Here is a 17981-nt window from a genome sequence, read left to right as displayed (position 1 = left end):
CTCTCTCTCTCTCTCAACCTGGCTCTGTGGAGTGAAGCAGCCCCAGAGGTGTCTGACAACCATCAGCACAGCCAAAGGCGACGCTTCTGTGATGCCACCCCACTCCAGCTATTCACCACTCTAAATTGTCTTCATTTGGAAAGTGACTGATGTGCTTTTGCGCAACAATCTTAACATTATAATTTTACCAAGGAGAGAAAGTACAGGGGCGCTCAGCGCTTTTACGCATGGAAGTTGGAATCAGCCTCGTTACCTTTACGCATGGCTGTGGCTCGTCTCCTCGGAGGATGCTGCCGGGCTTATGAGAGCGTGCCAGCGCGTCAACAGGGGAGTTAAAAGTGAGCAACGATGCGGGGCACTGAGCTGCTGCTCGGCTACTTTCTGGTGAAAGTTATGGTTTGCGACGCGGAGGGCGAGCCGGGACAGAGCGACGACTTCATGATCATGACCGCGTTTAACGAGTCCAAGGAAGGGGAGAGCGTAGTGACGGAGAGCCCGCCTGTAGAGGACAGGTGCCGCGGCTACTACGACGTGATGGGCCAGTGGGACCCGCCGTTCGTGTGCATGACCGGCAGCTACCTGTACTGCTGCGGGACCTGTGGCTTCAGGTTCTGCTGCGCGTTTAGGAGCTCCAGGCTGGACCAGACCACCTGTAAGAACTACGACACCCCGCCGTGGATGATGACGGGCAAACCTCCGCCCAAAGTGGACGTGGCGCTGGAGTCCGCGAAGGATAAAACCAACCTCATCGTGTATGTCATCTGCGGGGTCGTGGCCATTATGGCACTGATAGGGATTTTCACCAAGCTCGGTCTGGAGAAGACGCACCGGCCGCACAGAGAGAACATGTCGAGGTAGGTAGGAATGTTCACCAATTCAGGTTTTAGGTTATTTATAATAACGTAGTTTTGTTCTATCACTAGGGTGAAAGAAACATCTTAAATTTTTTTTTTTTAATTAACCAATATGTGCCTTTCAGAGCCATGTGATAACATAATTAACTTGTGGAAAAAGAGACAATAAGAATTATATCAATAGAAAGTCAAGCAAAAAGTACATCTTTTAAAAAGGTGTGTAAAACTATAAAGTTCAGCTTCACTCACAGCACATTTTTAACATTGATATCCAGATTTTAGCCAAGGGAGAACGATTCAGAATGGCTGAATGCACCACTCTTCAGTGAAAGACGCTTATTGTGAGTCCTGCCTGCACAACAGTTGGCGTTACAGTTGTGAGTTAAAGGCAAAAGTGTATTTTTTATGTTCAGGCCCAAAAAATCAGTTGACATATTTCACTGATGTTGTGCAACTTGTGCTATACATGGCAGATATGCCTCTCCTCAAATTAAAACTGTCATTTATTTTTTCCCAAATATATGTTATATAGAAAGTGACCCCACTAAACACTAAAACGAATAAATTCTAGTTTGGGTTAATGATATGTCGATTTATTTACTTCATGTAACAATCGAAAACAAACACAGCTTCACCTCTACTGTTGCACAGATTCTGATTTTCACTTTTCACTAAACCATTAATTATCTGTAAGATTTCCATGTATAGCCTATAACTGTCACATGCCATCATATGCCTGATCATTCAGTTAAATACAAATACATGAATTGTACATTCCCCCAAAAAGTTGAAATAATGGACACTTCTCAATCTCAACAGTTGCCACCTAGGGTACGTTACGAAAGGGGATGGACAACAATGGATTTTTTTACTAAAATCCAATCAAAATGTATTCATAAAACACATTTAAAATAACAAAGTTGTACGAAGTGCTGTACATCAATACATATATGAAACATAGCATAAAACATAAACATGACATAAAAAACACTGTTTACAAAACAGCAATAAACCACAAGATAAAATAACTGGTCAGAGAAAGCCAAGGAGAACAAATGGGTTTTCAAACAAGATTTGAACATGTTGCCTGCGTGCAGCCAAATGCTTCAATCATAATTTTACATTGAAGCGTGTTTAGTTGGGACAATGCCGCCCAGTTGGAATGGCGTCATTATACACATTTTTTTTTTAACAAAAAGCCTGTGTCACAAACTTGGGATGTGAATTATGAAGGATGAGGGCTTTTATGCTGCAGGAGGGTCTATGAAACTATGAGGAATGCAAGATCCAGTGTTGATGGACTTTGATCCATACTAAGGAGAAAAACCTTAGTATGCCCCTTTAAACCCTGGACTGCTGAGAGGTATAGTCCCTTCTACTGCAGAAAGTCAAACTGGTCTCCTATTCACAACAAGAGCTCCTTCCCCAACCTCAACCAGGCACTTTAAAAATAGTAATGCTTAATTTCTCAAGTCACTGACAAACAACATAATGTTCGCAATACCTGTGCACGGTTTCCCTGACTGAGATTTTTGTCATCTTTCTAGGGCTCTTGCGCACGTGATCCGCCACCCAGCCTCAGAACATACGGACGACATCGGACTCAGCCATCACTATGAGAACATACAAACCAGAGTCACAGTTAACAGTCTCCGTAAGTATTATTAACGTCATCTAAACACCTACACACACATTCACATTAGTTTAAACACCTTGTGCACACCTGTATATCTACATAGCTGCTGCCATCTGCTTTCACTAACTATGCTGACGTAAATCCCCCTCATATATTCTTAGTTATTTTAACACCAAATATAAACCTAATATTCTTCTTACACATGAGCTTGCATGTCCGGAATTAGCTCTGGAACCGGAAGTGGTGAAAGAAAAAAAATATATAAGAAGCCGTCCAAAAATCGGCAGGCTGGTGAGGTAATTAGTCATGCCCCCAGCAATCACTTAAAATACACACTAATTACCACCGACAGCGTGGAGCTCTCTTTCTTAGCAAGTTCTTACTGTATGTAAGTGTTAAACACCCTCATTCTCTCATTCATCAGCATTAACGCCTACACACACCCACACAGTTGCACAGACAGAAAAGTTATTGTTAATGCTAAACCTGCCTTGACAGCTATGTCAATGAAGCTCTCTCTGCCTCGCTCCTGCATTTCATATTTAGAAAAAAAATGTTTTTTACAGTCAAGCAAAATGTTTGTGTCATAATTAATAATTAAGAAAAGTGAATTATTGGCTTAGGTGTGAATTAAATCTCCTGATACTTATCAGGATAAATAATTACATATCACACACTGTACACTAAGACTAAGAAGCCAAAGGAATCCATACAATTATTAATTAAGTCAGGTTAGGTCTTTGTGATCCAGTTGCAGCGTGAAATGAAAATAAGTCCTGCCCTGATCTTCCTTAAGGCAGCTGCTTTCCAGGATGTTTGATCTCAGGCAGATGCAAGTAAATATCAGGGATTATCATGTCCTGTGAGAGACCACACCTCTGCATGTTCTTATCACAACCTTCAATGAAAATAGCAGGTGACTTCCGCGATTAGTTTGAAAGGTTTTGTAATTAAATAAACAACCTGGAGTAATCATGGGTTGCAACGTTGCACAAATATGTGAGCACTTTCAATAGGCAGCCTTTGGTGATGACCGATCAAAATGTATATGTCTATTAAAATTAGAGGGAAAATAAGCCCCCAAAAAGACAGACGAATAAATAAATTATTTTTTTAACCCAGGCTGAACCTTCTCCACAATGTTATTATGCAGAAAATTGTTTAGTCCAACAGAAGCAAATATGATGTAAAATGGCCAAAACATATATCAAGTTGAAAATGTTCATATAAGTCGGTATTGACAATTATCATACTTAATTTAGCAATATTATAGTAAAGTTTGTGATTTTAAACTCTTACTCCCACAGAAAACGACACTTAACATTTTTTACAAATCTGAGGTCGATCATTTAAGTGTTCTACCTCCTCATTGTGTTTGCACAATGCAGAAGCCTCATGTCGATATATACATATATTGGACTATTACTAATTATATATATTACATTGTGATAGTTATTGATACTATTTTATGCATAGCTGTGGAATGTACAGTTCTATCACTATTATTATAGAAAGGTTATGAGATCACACACCTCATTTAAAGACTAGACACTTGCACTCTGGGTTTTCCACCTGCTGTTTAACTTGTTCCTGGTCTTTGAACATGTCTGTCTGTGTCACCTTAAAAAAAATTGTGTTTGTATTCCTGCATATCACTAAATATTACACAAGTAAGACAAGTATTTGATTTCACTTAAAAAAAAACTCAATAAGGAAGGTATTCTATTTTAAGAGCTAGATTTTTTTCATTTTATCTGAGCTGACTTTTTTGACTCCCTAAATATCCGCTGAGGTGAGATGTCAGCGCTGACATGATAATAATTAATCATTCTAAAATCAGAGCGCTCTCATCTTACCTTGCTGCCTCACAGAATAATTATCAGTTCATTAAAAACCAGCCAACACACTGACAAATAGGACTGAATGTGATGGAAAAAATACTGTATGCTTTCTTTAGTGCAATATGTGCAGTATTATCCTTTTCTATCAGCTGCTGTTTGACATTCAGAGCAGCACAATTCAATAAAATGATGCACTGATGAGTTTACTTGCTAATGGCCAGTTATGGCTCCTCCATGTTCACATATGGGACATGGGCCAAACCAAAAAGTCAGAGAACATATTATGTAAATCTTTCTGGTTCTGACATTTTAGGCAGTTCTTATCACACAAAATGATACTATTTCTATAAAGACAGCTGGGACTGACTTGCAATTGGTCGAGCAGGTGGGACCTCGCTACCGCAGCTCCACACCAACATCACTACTTCCCAGCATGTGGCTCCAAATGAAGTCACTAAAATAAACATACTTTTGCACTGGTAGACCCCAGACAATCACCTTTTCAGTCTAATTCTATTCATTCAAGATGATGTTAGTTAATTTATTGAAGAAACCACTGACTCTGAGTGATGGGAGCTTCTCTTATACATTGTGGCCTTGGACACGGAGATGCAGGGCACAATGTGGAGGCTGCGGAAGTCTTACAAATGGATATGGGAGGGATTCTGTCTAACTCACCTGGCAACAGCGCGGGGACGGCTGTTGTTTTCTTGACAGCGTTCATCACCAGGTTACAAGAGGTTAGGTGATATTTTTTGCCACATGACGGATCCACCCTGTACTCGTCCTCTCCAGCTGGGCTTCCTCGTGGCAGGTGCCCCAGCTATCACAGCTTATTACGGATACTGGTGCAAAGCAGTGATTGAACTGCTGCAGTGGGAGACCCTGGTCCTCATCTGTTGCCTGTCAAAGATAACAAAAATCTGTTGGACCGGGCTACGAGCTCTCATTCTCCTCAAGACCCCACTCATACACATTTTGCAATCAGGGTTTCTTTGGCCACCAGCACTATCATGTCCATGTCCTGCTGGCAATATCGGAATATGGGGCAATTGTGAAGTGTGGCCTCTTTTTACTCCAGGCAGTCAGCCAGAGAGAACAAAGTCTCTGCTCACTGCCAACACTCCACTGGTCCATGACAGTCCATTTCCTCGCTGCCAGACAGAAAAGTATTTCAGCTGCATTTCCTGTGACAGCAGCTGAGACTATACCTATGGACTTCTTTTCCACCTGCCATATACTTCACTCTGAGCTGTTATAGAATCTAAAACCCCTTAAGGAAGTAATTACAGACTCGCATCAACGAGAGATACAAAATATATAAACAGGAAGCTGCATTGTTCTCTTTCAGATATTGTATTTCAGTTTTTTAAATATTTTCACCTCTCCAATGTTTTGCACTACGACCTATATTTACGGTAAAGATGACACTAACATTAAACTTGTTTCCATCCTTTAAAACAGCACGAATAACTATCCAACCAAATCATGTCAACAAAGGAGTATTTTCGCCTCATCATACCATAACCCCTGAAACATCAATTATATTTCCAGTGTATAGTTATATGCATCTCAAAAGACGCAAACAAACAAAACTTTTGACGCTAGGTCGATTATTCTTGCCTAAAAAATTATGAGGTTAAATTATGTGCCTGAATTAAAAGAAATGTTTGATCAAATACTTTACTCATACATTTATATATGTATATATATAGTTATATATATCATTAGTGATTATGTTAGCACAATATAGATATATTTTTGGCTGTTAAGGGTTTCATGAGACTGACAGATGACAAGTTATTGACTCGGAGAGAATGGTATATTGTCATCACTAACTTGAAAGTAGGCTGTCTGTAAATAAGAGCGCCCTTCTCCTTGTACCATTTATTTCAGGGCAAACAGCTCCCAAAATACTCTCTTAAATCTTTTAGGAGTTTCAGGGACGCGTCTGTGTCTGGAGTGTTAACTCGCTTATTTCCCGCAATAACCATGGATTCTTTAACCTTACGAGTCTCGAGAAGTGGCCTACTTACTTCCAGCGGCTGACATAAAAGCTGTGACTTTGACAGTCACAACAGCAGAAGCGCAAGTAACACTTGAGTCAACACAAAGTCAGACGAACATTAAAGAGAGACAAACAACTAAATACATCAGCACATCAGTTCACACTTATTTTGGCACCCTGACAATAGCTAAGTTGCAACAGATGTTAAGAAAAACAGGACTTGAGCTTATTAACTGCACGGAAGCTATTCACATCTAGGACTATAGTATTTCCAAAGGATATTTGGGATTTTGGAGACACTGAGACAAGCTGAAAAATAACAAATGTTGGGATACGAAAAAGTGAGTGGCTTCTAATTTTAAAGCGGATACCCTGAGCTCGACCTTGAGTCGAACCCTCAGACTCCCGAAGGGTGGCTCAGATAACAAAGATATCAAAATAGTTTTCCGTATTCCATTGAGATCACTCGACAATAAACTGCATGGGGATTCATTTGATCTGTGTTGTTGTCAGTGTTGTTTTAAACAGACAATATTTATAGTGTGTCACAGTGTCCATGGAAGCAGAAGAAGATCTAATTTGACTGTCAGAGTTAAATGAGACCACACTGAATGAGAGCCTGTGGCCCACTTGCAGTGACAAGTATGAAACTGAAACAGGTCAACAAGCTCAGGAAGGAACCAGACGAGGTTACACACATACGATTTGAAACAGACAGGTTTTGGAAGATTTGATTGTTTTTGTTAGTAAATCAGCATCAGCTACAGCTATGGCACAAACTGTAAATACAAATTAAATGGTCGGCAACTATTCTGCTTCACGTTTGTATAAAACTAATTGAACTAGTTTATTTTACAGATTTAAAGAGTTTTTTTGAAGAACACTTTATCACCTACTTTTATAAGTTATCTGTACACTTGAAAGTGCTGCGCTGTCTTCCTTACCGACTACAGCTTTTTAATAAGGCTTTCAATAAAACCGGATAACACCGGAGCTTGTTATAAAGAAATCCTCATCTTAAAGAGAACACAGTGGCAGTCAATCCCTTTGCTACCTTAACTGAAGTCCAAATCTGATCTCAATCATTAAACTGCCCACTCGTCGAGGTGTGGTGAGGTGAAAGACTGGTCGGAGCCGACCGCTCTATCATTTCATGAGACAGCATCGATAATTTGAGTCTTTCCAAAATTAATTAGCACAGCAGTAAGATATCTTGCTGACCAGTGGGGAATAAGAGCCTAATTAACCCATTTTCTGTATTAATGATCTGTTTTTATCGGACACATTCTGGAACTAGGACTACAGGACTCCCAAAGTTTGTAAATTTCAACCATTAACAACGGTAGTGGGAAGATGACGCCAGTGGGGATCATTAAATCACTTGCTCTGAGCCAGATGAAGGAGAGTAACAGGATCACGAAAAATAAGAGATTTAAAACCTCAAGGCATTTAAAATAGACATCACGTCGAACATGTATATATCTTGGTGCATATATTTAGAAACATTTTTAAACACCCCCAGTACAAGTTTTTATTGAGACTTGTACTGGGGGTGTTGAAGTCCAGTCAAATTCCTTCAATTGTACAAATATTAGTACTAAATGGCTCAGAACTAGTGGAAATATCTAGGTTAAAATCAGGTCTTTAAAATAAAGAATGGGTTAAATTACAGCTTTATTGCAACCTCATAGGGAAGTGAAGAATTAAAAGAAAAGATCTAGACGAGGGGAGAGCAGCAAAATCTCTAGAGTAAAACCCAATGGAGCTTTTTTTTTTTAGAATGAACTGAACAGAGGGTGACAGCAAAGCCATCTTCCAAGTACAACACATTTGCAGGAACTTCTGCAACAGTCTTGAGAATAACTCTATATGATCCCCATTGTAAGAACATCATTTGAAATTAAATGAGTCCTTATATTCTTCAATTCTACTATGCACAGATTCTATTCTAACCAGTGGCAAACCGCCGCCTGTGAATTCGACTGCTCCTCTAATCTCCTCCAATCTAAACACAGTGAAGACACTCTGAACATCTGTTGGTTCTGTCATGCCAGTAGGCAGGGGGCCAGTCTCTTTGCTGTGCACCCCTTAATTTACCAGATGTCTACTGTAGGATAAGTACAGTTTTACAGAGAGCAGTCATGACTCTCCAGCTGGGTGCCCACAAAAAACCTACTTGTGGGAAAGTGACACTATCAAGTTAGAATGACCATTATTGTAGATTCACATGTCAAAATGATCGACATCCTGAGAATACTACACACATTCACTTAGGAGAACGATCTTAAATGTAGCTAAAATAATTAATATGAATATTAAATAAAAATATGTGTATAACATTTGCACCTACTGCCTCAATGATAATAGGGATTCTGTTATCTTTTTTCATACCTAAATGCCAAAAATGATTAATTGCTTATTCACATGCTTGCACTTAACAACAGTGTCTGCATTTCTACATTAACAACTTGTGTTTTCCCTCGTTTAGATAGCAGCCAGCTGAACAACATTGTCAAAACGTCAACTCTGATAGCGCAGCCCTACCCGGCAGTGGGACAGGTCGCCAGCCCCTATGAACAACAGAAGCCTGTCAAGGATCTCAACAAGTACGCCACGCTCAAGGCTGTGGGTAAGAAGCTGCTCACATCACGGTGAACCTTAATGATGAGGAAGCTGTTAGGGTTCATCATTTGATCTGATTAGTGAGCTCATTACATCCAAATAAAACTGGCATAATTAATCAGGGCTTCCCTGCATCTTATAAGATGGAGTGTCAGGGTGTAATTGAGTGAACCGGAGAGACTATAATCTATAATCTGAGTGATCATGGGGGAAGATTTATATATTTCATAAGGCAGAAAATGAATCTGCAATGCTTGAATAAACTTAAAAATAAATTTAGTTAGTGTTAAATAGTGCTTGTCTCAAAAGTATAAACATTAGTAATGAGACATTATCCTCATATTTAGGTTCATAATATTAATTTGGGTTATTACATGAAAGGTTTATATGCTACTTATGTTCAGAAAACACACCCTTTTTCTCATACTGTCCATTGCTGCTGCTCCTCCTTTCAGCCTCTGTCTCAAACACTTGGTTTCAGCTCCTGTCAACCAGGCTAACTCAACCTGGCTTTGTTAGCCTTTGTTAGACTAAGTAAGGCTTTGTTAGGGGACGTGCCAGACTAGCAGCACAGCGTGCATTTAGAAAAAGATGGAGGTTACAACCGGACTACCGACGGTTGTTGGTAAGCTTTGGAACACCATACTGTGTTGTTAGAAATAAAAGTATTCTTTAGTTGGTTTAAATCACCATCAAATCACTGGCTAACAGAAATCCATGTCAGTTAATTCACAGTCCATCAACGCAAACAGAGAGAGGAGAACAAAGTGTATTTATAGAACCAAGTTTGTTGTTCTTCTCATGTACTATTTTGGAAAGTCTGCAGCCGTTGCCTGGACGAGCAGCATTTCAGACAAGGAATAAAAGGAAATGCCAAAATAGTTTCACAAAGGAAGATGGTGCTAAATAATGTTTCATATCGTCTATGATCTTGGAAAGAAAAACATGAAAAATCCACACATATTTGTAGTGCAAAAATATGTAAATGAAAAATACCCAAGGGCAAAAGCCAGGGGCATTATAATTCTTGTTTAATGTTCTATTTTCTCTGCTCATCTTCCATTGTTTAAATCTTTATGTTTGTTTCTTAAAAAAGCACTACAAGCACTACTGAATATTACTAAGACCAGTGCTATAAAATAAAGTATATTATTATTATTATTATTATTATTATGACCATTATTATTGTGATATTGGATTGCCCCCCTAATATTACATTTTTATCATAGAAGTTCAGTATTTAACAGTATTCAACCTTGAGTTGATAGCTAAAAAGAGAACTGAATCATTTCCGACACAATTTTGATTCCACAACTTTTGTATTGATTCCTGCTTGTTCTCCTATGGCTCCTAATAAGAACAGAGGAAAATAAGCAGCATTAAAGTGAAAGTATTAGAGGATGTGTATTTAACACAGTGAAACCGGAGTCTTCTTATAGATTGTACCTGAATCAATTCGCTGCAACCGACGGATTACCTGGATGCGTGTATTGTAAGTCCAATCACAAGAAAACCGCTCAATCCCTTTGTGATTCACTGTAGCAGCTGAAGCTTCGATGCTGCTAATCCACTGAAGTGCCGTCAAACAAACTGATCATTAGGGAAAATAAAAATAGAGCAAATCTTAGCTAATGAGACTGGGGACAGGAGACAATCAGGAGCAATCAAAACACAAATGAGTTGGGGGGGCGTGGTGGTGGGAGCACCGTGAGCCATGTGAGCCTCTGTCGTGTTATCTCACATGTACTAATCTACCTGCACGGATTGGTTTGCTGAAGTAGCTGCTGTGAAAGATGTTGCTAGTCATCACATTATTCACTCTGTAGCATGAAGTGAGAACTAAACACACCCTGCTGTTGATGGGGGTCTAACATGCTGGTATGGAAGGACATAAAGAAAATTTATATTTTGCTGTGGTCTACAGGCAAAATCTAAGCCAGTGATTAAATATAATTATTTCATACGAAAAACAAATGACCACACACACACACACTGTACTTATTATACCTAATTGGCACAAACTGAATCTTACCTAATGGCTCATGGGAATGGACATTGTGAAAATATAGCCTCCATTTAAACATTTGGTGACTTCCTGTAATAGACAGTGTGAACCCACCACATCCCGATCAGCATTCTCAAGAACATTACTATTCATCAAAGTAATGACAGTGTATTCACAGTAAATAGTTGTTTACTGTGAATTTCATTCATATTTGTCTCAGGGGAAACATGAACCTTAATAACCATTGACATTACCTATAATTTAAAGCATTAATGACTATTCAAATATTAATTTAAAGATTATTGGAAAATATGGGGATATACACATTTTGTTTTTGTGTGACATCATGGACATGATGTCAAACAATACGCTCCGATACTGGGGCATGGATAATGTGTGATTGACAGCTAGTACCGTCCAATGGGTGCAGGTCACATGTGGAGGTTGGCAAGCAGTGTCCTTGAGCTGTGTCAGCCTCACCCCCCCCCACCCACTCATCCACATATTGTTACCTCTGGTTCAACAAACGAAGTCGGCGCTGGACAAACCGCCAAACTCGAGGATTCAAAATGGCCTTTCACAAATAATGGGTGAAGTCTTGTTGACAATTGGCAATGACTAATGAGATTCAGAAATGACACAAAACTAATATGTAGTTTCTTTGTATCTGTTAGCAGAGAAAGCCAACGACGGCTACTACAGCAACCGTCGGCAACTGATTGAGATGGCTACCAAGGGCAGCCTTCCTATGGAAGCTATGGATATGGAGCCAGAGCCGAGTAATCCTTACAGCCCACCCAGACAGCTGTCGTCCAAGCACAGTGAACACAAATACAAAAGCCCCAAGGGCCACAGCTCCCAGTCACTGTGCTACAGCTCCAGCACTGTTGCCAGCCCAGTGGTGCTAACATCCTGGGACAGCAAGGACACGCTGGGACTGAGACACAGCTACGGCCCAACGAAACTCTGCATCGTGGAGAAGGAGCTGCACACCACCCGCTACATGCCCCCCCAACCGTACTTTGTCACCAACAGCAAGACAGAGGTGACGGTATGAAGGACTGTTTGAACATCAGGCTTCAGAGGAGTCTGTGAAGTACGGTAACTGCTGACTGAGGACAGGTTCGCAAGACAGCAGCATAGACTTCTGTCTGTATGTGCAGTTGTGCATGTAATGAGGTGCATTTCAGATGCCACCTACAGGTAAAGTGATCTCTAACAGGACTTGGTAGCAATCACCGTGCCCCAGGAAGACACAGTGATTCATATATTGTCATCAATATTCATATAATCCAAGCGCTAATACAAACCACAACAGCTAAATGTATCATTTATATCAGTGATGAGGCATGCAACACCTACTGAGCAGCTGTCAATAATCACTAAGATATAAAAAGAAACTGTTATTATATTATCTCATGTCTAAATGAGAAAAACCTTTCATGTTCACTGTATTAAATCAAGTTGTCTTCGGTTGATTGGGTATTGAATCATGAAAAGGGTTATTAACTTTGTTAATACTATTTCGAAATAGGCTGTAACAGATTACAATTAACGAGTAGAAATTAATCCTAAAAAAACATCTGAATAAATCATATCAGACCAAATAACATATATTTTATTGACTTATCCGAAATGAAAAGATCCAGTTGTCTTCAGTGTGCGACATGAGAATGTGAATGAGTTCAGAAAACTGTTAAATGAGGATATAGATGGAATTATGGTAGAATGTTTGTTAACTGTATTATTCTCACACACTAACCGTTACTGTGCTGCCAATAAGAGCCCTCTCAAAGGATAACTAAAATTGTTATTGTTATTCAGAAAGTATCAGAAGACCAACATAGCCAGTTATCCATGCCCAAGTTTTGGCTCAGACTATTACTGACTTGCATAAAAGGTGAAAAAAGAGACTTACAATTGTTCAAAAGTATTATTCAAAAGTATTAAGACAATATAGACATTTCAGTCTGTGATGACGTTAACTCATCGTCTCGAGATCCATTTAAATTGTGAAAACGTAGCGTCAGTGTAGGTGTTTCATCTTGAAGCGAAACAAAGTCACTGTCACCAGACATCCTATGCATTCCCATGACAACTATAGGAGAAGTAGCTGCAGAGTGTTGAAACAGTGTTGTGTTGGTGTAATAGTGCCTCTCATCAGTACCAGCATGTGATTGATTAACCTAGAATTTACTGTGGAGGAAGCCCCCAGTCTTAGAATGGTGATTGGTCTTAGTCATGAGTCCTACATCAAGCCCCCCCGACAGAAGCTGTTTTCTCTGTGAAGACTCTGTTTGCATTAATGTACGCATGCAGCATTTTGATCCCAAATCTCACATTTAATTAATGTATCTGGTATAAAAAGCAGAAAATGAAAGAAGTAGGAGCTGATATGTCCATTGTTGGAGGTTCATTTTGAGCTGTGAAGCAAGTCAAGGTTGTTCTTGCTACACAAATAAATGGGTCATCGAAATACATATACACAAGTTGTTGAATAACCAACCATAGGTAATTACTGTACAACAATATTCATCTGCCATTTTGTTAACTATTTGAGCCACGGTGAAATAATCCCCGTCTGCTGGGAATCTGAAAATGTTTGGTCGACACTTTTTATCCCAGCTGACAAACAGATACTGAGAACTAACAAAAACGGTTGCACTGATTTCCCAGCCAAGCAATAGACAGGGGTGCTCACGCCTGCCTGCACGTCTTACTCATGCGGCTGATTATTTCAGGCGGCGGAGGACAAGGCTGCAGTCATCGCTGAGTGGGAAGTGGGAATTGTTGGTAGAAAGAATTATTTGTGTTCTCAAGTCCAAGTCTTACAGAAACATACAAAATAAATATAACAAGGGCACAAATGTTGCAGATTGTCATATTTTGGTAGCTGTTTATATTGTCAGACTTTCAAAATAACTGTGAGCACTTCTTTCCAAAATATGGCTATTTAGTGCACCATACTGTACTTACACATAATTGATAAACTGTTGGAGTGTTCATTTCACATTTATATGAACAAAATCTGTTATTCACAAACAACTGAGATATGTTTTTATTTATGCAAACAATGTTGTACAGTCACTTTATATGTGAAGTCAAATGTGTTACTGAAATCTCTTTTATTACGCTACAGTACACAATATTTACATCTGTAATAATAATCGGTTTAATTTGTCTTTGCTTTGCAACATCGAGTAATTACAACGCAACAATCATTACATTTTTTGATAAAGGTTAAATAAAAGAAATGCCCCCTATATGACCACACATCTAATACAGTTCACTGTGAAGGCTACCGATTCTTTGTATCACTGTTGGCTCACTATCTGATTATTAATGAGTGTTTAATATGTGTCTCTATGTACAGTACCAATTTACACCGGAGTAAGATTCCCTGTTAATATGTTTACAGCCTCCATCAGTTCCCGTCCTCCATGTCTCCTGGAAAAATATGATCGTTAAAATAATAAGATATAATCCCCGCATGTCGCCAGCGTCAAAAGCTTTCAGTCTCCACTTTGTCATTTTTCGCCACACAGAATTATTTGAAATAACAGCTAAACCAGATATTCAGTCTCAGTGCAGCCTGGAAAAGTGCAAGGTTCATGAAACAGGTTCTGAATGAGGAAAACTTCTATGACTGCATTTTTAGGTTCCTGTAAGATCGAGCATGCCAACAATTTCAGCTTTCATGTATTAGGTATATCACAGCTTACGTTGAACAAAAGAAATGATTAATGGCAAAGAGCTTCTGTAGCACAATGGTTATAGACTTTGTTTAACATTCCAACTTACAGGTAAATAAATGGCAGTAAATCTACTGCAGGTTTAATTGGTTTATTCAACTGATTTACCTCTTTGTTTTTAACTGAAGTAAACCAATCATTTGGCGGATGATGGGTTCTCAGGTGATGGTCTCTTTTGTTGTGTATCCTCCTTTTTAAATCGTGTTTCTAGCTGGTCCAACCCCTCCCCCCTCACCCCAACAGATAGTTTCATAACAACATGGTCGAGAGCAGCCAAAGGAACCTCTTCCATATAATATACTACAGTGTGTGTGACTTCCTGGATTTCTGTGACCCAGCTATAAAAAAGTGATGTGTCATTATACTGTCAACATTAAAATTATTTTTAATAACTGTCTCTTTCCCTGACTTTAAAAAAATATCCTTATTTAGGTGTAGATGCAAACTTATTTGTGAAATTCAAATTTGTAATTCTCGGGGTATAATTCATGTATCTTTATTTTGGACAAATAAGGCATGTTTTGTGGTTTGTGTTTGAAGGTTGAGTGTTTTTGAGTTGAAATTATAGTCTACTCTAGTAGTAAAGAGGAAAATACCTTTTAGCAATTTACAACAGCTCATGTTGTGCAGGTCATCCATGGGCAGCAGTCGAGGACAACCCAACAATCACTCTCATTGGGTCCAAGCACCATGGAGCTACACGCACATTGATTAACTCATTGTGGCCTCACTACAGGCTGAGAGACATTTCCTGAAGGAGCTGCCACTCTCATATGAGATGCTCAATACATCTCATACGTCAGGGCCTGGATGAGTGAAGGAGCTGGATCGATTAAGCCAAGTGCTAATGACTCCTGGAGCTAGTTTAACACCATGGATAGAGAGTCTCTGGTGGATCAGTGCATCCTGCATGAGTAAATAAAAGAAAAACTTCAGTAGAAGATCACAAAGAGAAAAGCACAAAGCTGAGAATCAAACGAGAACTATTTTGCTTCCACTGGTAGTAGAGATAGAAATTTACCACAGAATATGATGAGCTTCGCTTGAAGGATCACTTTAAAATCAACAAAGAGTTTCACAATCAATTCAGTTCACAAAGCCAAACACAGACTGCATACAGGGACTTAAAACTTTGATTTCCACTCCACTTCTGCACCTGTTTGAATACGTTCTGGACGTGTTACTACAGATCACTCAGGTTTCCAGCTGTGTCTGGGATCAGAACTTGAGTTTAAACACGCCTCTTGAAAACGCCAGAAGACTTTCTTGTTAATTAGCAAATTATGTTTCCTACCATCCGGGTGGTTCCCTCTGGAAATTAAATCAGCACAATAACCTAATTCAGTCAGAGAAAGGGGTTCAGCCACGGCCTGGTGTGTGAGAAATCTTGATCCGATGGCAATTACCCCCCCCAAAAAAAGATATGCAGCGTGATTTTTCAAACATGAAATAAAGTAAGATTGTGCTGTTCACATGAACAAACAAACAGCCAATCCATAGGGGTTAAAAAAAAGTTAAAATAAATGTGATTTTGGATTTACATACCGAGTAATGCACTGGAGTAAAAAATGAAGTGTGCAACAGTTTTTAATAAAAAGAGCCTTCTGGGAGCATATAAGTTCACGGGAACCCCTTCTAATGGGTAATACTTTGCAGTGCACTAATTTTATCCTCAAAACACTTCTCAGATGCATTCACAAACAATTGTGCATGTCTTTTAGGCATGCACATTGCACAGAGCAAAGAATGCCTATGCCAAAAGTTTCCCATGACTCCATTGAAACTGAGCCCAGGGAGAAGCTTGGAGTGACGAGCTGTGGAGATTTCTCAGTCTCTGACATGGAAAGCTGGAATGTGACAACCTGTGGTTCTAGCTACAGAGACGTTCTTTATGAACTACTGCTTGACAGAAAACCAGTCATAACTTCCCCACTACATTTGAGTCATTATCTGAGATAATGAGGAACATTTTAGCATTTTAATTGGGAAACTGCTGCTGCAGACTTCTATCATTAAACGTGACCAGAAACAAGCAGCGGCCCCAGTCAAGATTAGAGTTGGGGAAACTTCTTAACTCTTCGGTTCGCTTCGATTCAGCAACAGATAATTATAAACACCACTGCTTAAGGATCAGGACAGACGCACATTAAAGGTCCGGCCGTGATTTAATGGGTCAGAGTCTCTTGCCCAATCCCATATCAGCCCTACCCCTTGATTTTCGAGGGTTATCTTGCCCCTTGAAAGAAAGTCACAAGCTAGGGGTTGAAATCTTCCCCTACGAAATGGGACAGTGCAATATGAAATTATGTGAAAATACGGGATTATCATGCAAAAAGAGCGCAATAATGCAAGCGCTAGCGCGCTCGCGATCTTTTTTAATGATGTTGTTAAGACCGTAATACCTTGAAATTATTAAACTATGGCAGTATATCCATTATCGTAAATTTTAAATCCTTACTAATGGAGAGAGTGCTACATTCGTGGGTCTCTCTCCCAGTTCTTTGATGCAACAATAATCATTTCATCATCATATGAATCAAATCGTGATGTGCCAAGAGAATCCCACTCCCTAGTAAAGATGGACTTCAGTTGTGCTCAAAGTGATGTGTTATATTTCATGATTCATTTATTTGGTGCAGGATTTTGAAGTGGATGCTTCTCTTGCAGTTTAATGGACAGTGAGTGATTTCAATTAAGAGGAGCAGAGGTCTGTAATTTCTGAGAGATTTCTGCTCTCCAAGCAATCTGCTTCAAGTAAATACAAATAAAATGAAAAAAACACTAAACGGTAAAAAAAAATTCCTTTCTCTTTAAAAAACAACAACAACATAGCTAATCTCCATAGGGAACTATGTTCATTTTGAAAAGAGGAGACAACATCAATGGTCATAATTACCACTGTACTGCAGTCAAACTAGATTGTTAATAAGGGAGCAATTCCCTCTACATAAATAGACAACAGCGGGGCTCGAATGGACTGTCAATGCTCCAAATTAATCCATTCCCAAAGCCATTGCAGAGTAACAAAGCCCAGATCATTGTGCCGCTACAAAAGCAAGCGAAACAGCTTGGAGCAAAATCTGAGAGCTTCTGAAAGAGGCACTCTGAGATTAGGAAAGTGGAGCTCCTCAGAGAGATGACTCCACAGCAGACAAATACACTGGGAAGCCCTTCCTGCCGCAGGCTGGAAGAAAGGTCATTGTGTTGATTTGGGATACAGGGATGTTTTTTCCTGGGTTAAAGTCTGTGACCCGCTGATTACC

The 17981-nt window shown here is 39.4% G+C and overlaps 1 protein-coding gene across 1 annotated transcript; it reads left to right on the top strand.

Moving 5' to 3' along the window:
• The first annotated feature begins 287 nt into the window (after nucleotides 1-287).
• shisa9b (shisa family member 9b) lies at nucleotides 288-15081 on the top strand. The gene is given in 5 exon segments (XM_053444084.1): nucleotides 288-344; nucleotides 346-854; nucleotides 2402-2508; nucleotides 8828-8968; nucleotides 11641-15081. Coding segments are annotated over 5 exon segments (1197 nt in total). The 3' UTR covers nucleotides 12024-15081.
• Nucleotides 15082-17981: the final 2900 nt, after the last annotated feature.

Source organism: Pleuronectes platessa, chromosome 16 (genome assembly GCF_947347685.1).
Source record: "Pleuronectes platessa chromosome 16, fPlePla1.1, whole genome shotgun sequence".
Classification (NCBI taxonomy): domain Eukaryota; kingdom Metazoa; phylum Chordata; class Actinopteri; order Pleuronectiformes; family Pleuronectidae; genus Pleuronectes; species Pleuronectes platessa.
Note: the sequence above shows the minus strand (reverse complement) of the source record. Positions and strands in the feature narration are given on the sequence as shown.